The sequence below is a fragment of the Mandrillus leucophaeus genome, unplaced genomic scaffold (assembly GCF_000951045.1).
Source record: "Mandrillus leucophaeus isolate KB7577 unplaced genomic scaffold, Mleu.le_1.0 Scaffold228, whole genome shotgun sequence".
Lineage (NCBI taxonomy): Eukaryota > Metazoa > Chordata > Mammalia > Primates > Cercopithecidae > Mandrillus > Mandrillus leucophaeus.
The window spans coordinates 1,661,019-1,667,218 of record NW_012102343.1 but is presented as its reverse complement, the minus strand read 5'-3'; the positions used below and the strand labels follow the sequence as shown (position 1 = coordinate 1,667,218).

General features: G+C 42.4%; 1 protein-coding gene across 4 annotated transcripts in view; it reads left to right on the top strand.

The window, feature by feature from the left end:
• The window catches only part of TMED10 (transmembrane emp24-like trafficking protein 10 (yeast)), a 45,612-nt gene that overhangs the window by 23,142 nt on the left and 16,270 nt on the right, over positions 1–6,200 (top strand). For all 4 annotated transcript variants that reach the window (XR_001006258.1, XM_011981553.1, XM_011981554.1 and 1 more), the window contains exon 2: positions 2,064–2,175. Coding sequence is in view for 3 of the 4 variants with exons in the window: in XM_011981553.1 (XP_011836943.1) it covers positions 2,064–2,175 (112 nt within the window). In the remaining variant the exon portion in view is untranslated. The remainder of the gene's footprint in view (positions 1–2,063; positions 2,176–6,200) is intronic.

Here is a 6,200-nt window from a genome sequence, read left to right as displayed (position 1 = left end):
CAGGGTTTCACCATGTTGACCAGGCTGGTCTCAAACTCCTGATCTCAGGTGATCCGCCTGCCTCGGCCTCCCAAAGTGCTAGGATTACAGGCGTAAGCCACTGCACCTGGCTGAGCCACCATGCTCAGCTACATGTCTTTTTAAAAAATGGAAAAAAAGGCCAGGCACGGTGGCTCATGCCTGTAACCCCAGCACTTTGGGAGGCTGAGATGGTTGGATCATGAGATCAGGAGATCGAGACCATCCTGACCAACATGGGGAAACCCTGTCTCTACTAAAAATACAAAAAAATTAACTGGGCGTGGTGGTGGGTGCCTGTAGTCCCAGCTACTCGGGAGGCTGAGGCAGGAGAATCACTTGAACCCGGGAGGCAGAGGTTGCGGTGAGCCAAGATCACAAAAAAAAGAAAAAAAAGTAAAAATATAAAGAGAAAGTCTCACCCCTCAGAAATAACTACTGTTATAAAGTACTTTTAAATATATAAGCTTAAATGTGTGCTACTTAATTTTCCTGATTAAAATTTCCCCTTAAAAGAATAGCATTAGAACATCCAGTTTAATGTAATGAAGCCACTACTTTTGTGTTCCACATTACAAAGTAGCTTCCAGTCTTAAGTGATGAAATATGCTTTCTACTAAGACAGCCGTGTACTCTAGAAATGAAGGCTGAGATCCAGGCTGTTAAATTACTGTGGAATTCCCTTGCTTTGTATGTGGCTGTTTACTTTCCAGTATATGCCCTTTCTTCTGTGCTGATAGGCTGTTCTTTGGTAATAGAGCAGTTTTAAGTCTGAAGAACTAAAGCTAAGGATCTAGAAGAAAGGAATAATCATTTATGGAAGCCAAGGATATCTTTTTTTTTTTTTTTTTTAGGATAAATTTCTCTCCTTTTTTTTGTTTTGTTTTTGTTTTTTTGAGACAGGGTCTTGCTCTGTCACCCAGGCTGCAGTGACAGAGCAAGCTTCCCCAGTAGCTGGGACTATAGGTGCGCACCACCATGTCTGGCTAATTTTTGTAGAGATGGGGTTTCGCCATGTTGCCCAGGTTGGTCTTGAACTCTTTTTTTTTGAGATGGAATCTCACTCTGTTATCTGGGTTGGAGTGCAGTGGCACAATCTTGGCCCACTGCAACCTCTGCCTCCCAGATTCAAGCGATTCTCCTGCCTCAGCCTCCCGAGCAGCTGGTACTATAGGCATGTACCAGCCACTGTGCCCAGCTACTTTTTGTATTTTTAGTAGAGATGAGGTTTCTCCATGTTGGTTAGCCAGGATGGTCTCGATCTCTTGAACTCATGATCTGTCCGCCTCGGCCTCCCAAAGTGCTGGGATTATAGGTGTGAGCCACCGCGCCCAGCCAGGTCTTGAACTCTTGAGCTCAAGTGATCCTCCTGCCTTGGTGTTCCAAAGTTTGGGATTACAGGCATGAGCCACCATGCCTGGCCAGAAATTTCTTGTTTGTTTCCTGTGTTTTGTTCCCACTCTATGTAGCTGTTGACATAATTAACATGAAATTTGCAGGAATAGATCTCCTGGATTATCTTCTCTATGCATGCTTTTTTTCCTGCTGCCCTTGTATTGTGTGTCCTAATTTTATTTTCCACCCACACCCCTTCCCTATCAAATTTGTTTTATAGAATAAATGTGTTTTTATGTATCTTTGTCCCTCTTGTATAAGCTTTTGATAATTGTCTACTTTCATTTTTGTGACATGTTCCTCTATGCACAATGATACTAGTCTGCATCTATAAAGTGAGTTTTTGCCAATAAGTCCAGTGTGTGTAACTTGGAGCATTAGCTAGATTAACTTTTTGGTATGGTAAGACATCTATAGCAGCAACAGATTTTAGCCTGCAATGTGATTAGACTACTTGAATGAATGAAATTTACTGTATTTGGATTTAATCTTCTAATCCAGTTTTTGTCTTTGGGGATGGCTGGAAGATAGTCATCATAATGAGAACTATAAATTGTCTTTCGTAGATAGTGTCTCTGTCTCCCCAGTTTCTGTAAGTTCTCTTCCTGAGTGTTATTTGCTGCCTATTCTTACTACATTTCTTATTTTAGATCACAGATTCTGCTGGCCATATTCTCTACTCCAAAGAGGATGCAACCAAGGGGAAATTTGCCTTTACCACTGAAGATTATGACATGTTTGAAGTGTGTTTTGAGAGCAAGGGTGAGTAATCAGAGTGTTTCTCTGGATTAAGAATCTTCTCCAACTCTAGTGCACTAGTGCTCCTTACTACTACGGTCAGCACTTAATATCCAGTTTCATTTGTATTCTTTATTTATTCTGATTTGGAGACCTGTTACCTTGTAGTCTTTGGAGCACCTTTTAAAAGGTCAACTAAGTGAAATGAAAGATTGAATAGGTGGAACAGAGGGAACTTTTAGGGCAGTGAAAATATTCTGTATGATACTGTAATAGTGGATACATATCATTATATGGTTGTCGGAACATTACATTTGGAATGTACACCAAGAGTGAATCCTAATGCAAATTATGGACTTTGGTTGATAGTGATGTGTCCATGTAGGTTCATCATTTGTAACAAATGTACCACTCTGGTGGGAGATGGTGATAATGGGGGAGGCTATGCATATGTAAGGGGAAAGGGAATATGGGAAATCTTTGTGCCTTCCTCTCAGTTTTGTTGTGAACCGAAAACTGCTCTAACAAAATGAAGTCTTAAAAAGAAGGCTGGGCATGGTGGCTCATGCCTGCAATCCCAGCACTTTGGGAGGCCAAGGCAGGCAGATCACTGAAGGTTAGGAGTTTGAGACCAGCCTGGCCAACATGGAAAAACCCTGTCTCTACTAAAAATACAAAATTAGCTGGGGAGGCTGAGGCAGGAGAATCACTTAAACCCAGGAGGTGGAGGTTGCAGTGAGCAAGATTGTGTCACTGCACTCCAGCCTGAGTGACAGAATGAGAGTCCATCTCAAAAAAATAACGACAACAACAACAAAAAAAACTGGCCAGGCATGGTGACTCACTCCTGTAATCCCAGCACTTGGGAGGCTGAGGCGGGTGGATCACCTGAGGCCAGGAGTTCGAGACCAGCCTGGCCAACATGGCAAAACCCCGTCTCTGCAAATACAAAAATTCGCCGGATGTGGTGGTGGCACATGCCTGTAATCCCAGCTGTTTGGGAGGCTGAGGCAGGAGACTTGCTTGGACCATTCTGAGAAATGGTGTTTAGGCGATTTTGTTGTGCAAATATCAAGTGTACTTCAAATATCAGGTGTACTTACACAAACCTAGATGGTATAGCCTACTACCCACCTCAGCTATATGGTGCAGCCTATTATTGCTCCTCGACTACAAACCTGTAAAGCATGTGACTGTACTGAATACTGTAGGCAGTTGGAACACAATGCTATTTGTGTATCTAAACATAGAAAAGATATAGTAAAAGACAGTATTATAATAATCTTATGGGACCACCTTCATATATGCAGTCCGTCCTCGACTGAACTGTCTTCATGCAGTGCGTGACTGTACTGTGCTGTGACAATCAGGGAGGTAGTTGGAAGACTGTACGTAAGAAGATATCCTGATCATTTGGACCAGGTGGGGCTGTGAACTGCTTAAGTTTCACAACTTTTTCAGTGAGGAAAGAAAATCAGAAATTTGCATTACATCTTCCGTGGACAATGGCATAATCAGGATTACACATTGGATTTGGGAGAACAGAACACTCTGGGTGCGACATTGTGTTTTGTTTTGTTTGTTGTTTTCATGCTCAGAAGACACTGTGGCTTGTCTTACTTTGCTCTCAGTCTTACCCTGTGCAGTCTTATTTATATTTCTTTGCTTTCAAATTAATCTTTCCAATCTATCCAAAAGAAGTTGTTTTTTTTGGGTTTTTTTTGGTTTTTTTTGTTTTTTGTGAGACAGAGTCTTGCTCTGTCACCCAGGCTGGAGTGCAGTGGCGCGATCTTAGCTCACTGCAACCTCTGTCTCCTGGGTTCAGGCGATTCTCATGCCTCAGCCTCCGGAGTAGCTGCAACTATAGACACGCATCACCATGCCTGGCTAGTTTGTGTATTTTTATTAGAGATGGGTTTCACCATGTTGGCCAGGCTGGTCTCGAACTCGAACCTCAAGTGATCCACCTGCCTCGGCCTCCCAAAGTTCTGGGATTACAGGCGTGAGCCACTGCACCCATCCCAAAAGAAGTTCTTTACTGTCTTTCAAACATGCCGTACTCCGATTTTAATATCTGAGCCTTTGCTCATGCTTTGCCATCTGCCTAGAGTACTTTGCCTAAGTCCTGCCTTTAGGTGTTCCCTCTTTAGTGAAGTCTGTCCACAACTACTGTCTTCCCTCCTCTTCCCTTTGCTCCATATTGGGATTGTCTGAACCAGTTCCTTTGGCTTAAAATTTTACAGTGCTTTGCATTTTCACTGTAGTCGTTTTGTGTATATGTCTTAGATCCCAGTTGAATTATTTGAAGGCAGGGATTGTATCCTGGCTTAGTCCATTTTGTGCTGCTATAACAGAACATCACAGACTGGGTAATTTATAAACAGTAGAAATTTATTTGGTTCATGGTTCTGGAGTCTGGAAAGTCTAACATCAAGGGGCCACATCTGGTGAGGGCCTTTTTGCTGTGTCACAGTAACATGGCAGAAGGTATCACATGGCAAGAGAATGCACAGGAGGGCAAGAAGGGGCTGAACTCACTTTTATAACAAACCTACTTCTATGATAATGACATTAATCTATTGATGAGGGCAGAGCCTCATAACCTAATCGATTCTTAAAGGTCCTGCTTCTCGGCCAGGCACAGTGGCTCATGGCTATAATCCCAGCACTTTGAGAGAATGAGGTAGGAGGATCGCTGGAGCCCAGGAGTTCCAGATCACCCTGGACAGTATAGTGAGACCCTGTCTCTACAAAAAATACAAAAATTACCTGGGTGCGGTGGCTCACACCTATAGTCCAGCTACTGGAGAGGCTGAAGTGGGAGGATTGCTTGAGCCTAGCAGTTCGAGGCTACAGTAGGCCATGATGGTACATGCCATTGCACTCCAGCTTGGAAGACAGAGTAACAACCTATCTTAAAAAAATTTTTTTTAATTAAATAAATAAATAAAATTAAAGGTTCTACCTCTCAACACTCTTGCATTGGGGATTAAGTTTCCAACACATGAACTTTGAGAGGGGCACATTTAAGCCATAGCATGTCCCTTTAAAATCTCCAGCACAGTTCTAGTACTTAGTGAGTTCTCAATGAGTAGTTACTGAATTGACTTCAGTTCATTTCAGAAAACTTACAGTGTCTCTCAGGCATCAGAGGGTACAATACCATTCAGTGTGGCGTATGGTCTCAGGAACCCCAGTGCTTCAGTGGTACTGTGTATCCCAGAACTTCTGATTTCATGCAGGCAGTTGTAAATTTTATAACTAGGTGAATTCCAGGGGATTGGGGCTGAACAGTTTTCTGGGGCTCTTTGGGTCTTTTCCTTTCTCCTACTTGATGATTTAAGATTAGTATGCCTCTTTGATCCAGCTGAATCAGATCGACTCTTCTAACATGAACTCTATTATAAGAAGCATCCCTGAGATTTGAACTCTTACTGTAAAGTTTTTTTTTTTTTCCTTCAGCTGTTGTAACTCTTTTAAGGGCTTAGTGGGAATAGCTCTGTAACATTGTACTCCTACTGAAATAGGCCATACATTGATCAAAATGTTTGAATTAAAGTGGAATATTAGATAAAACTTATGTTCTTTTCAGTGCTTAGATTTATGTTAAGTAAATCTAAGCTTAGCACATACCCAATAATCCTAATTCATCATGGCCTTCCCTCAAAATTTGACAGGGCAACCTTTTCAGATGTGGAAATACGCATTTTCAGCCGAAGTTGTTGGCCATTATCTCTTGATTTATATGCCACTCAATTTCACACTGTTTTGATTTTTGAGTTTTATTTCCCAATTCAATAAGCCTGTGTGTTTTCCCTTCTGTTCTGTTCCTCTGTAGTACCAGTTGCAGTATCTTGTGTCCTCGCCTGCTCAGAGATGTTTGCCAGCAGCATGTTCTTGTTGCTTTCCGGCACCCCACACAGATAGAGTCTTTGTCTGGAATGTTTGTGATTTTAGCCAGAGCCAAGAATTTTCTGCAACTGAGCAGGGGGAGGAGTTGTGGCTGTTTCCCTCTATTGAGAGGGTAGGGGTTCTGGAGAGGGAGGGCG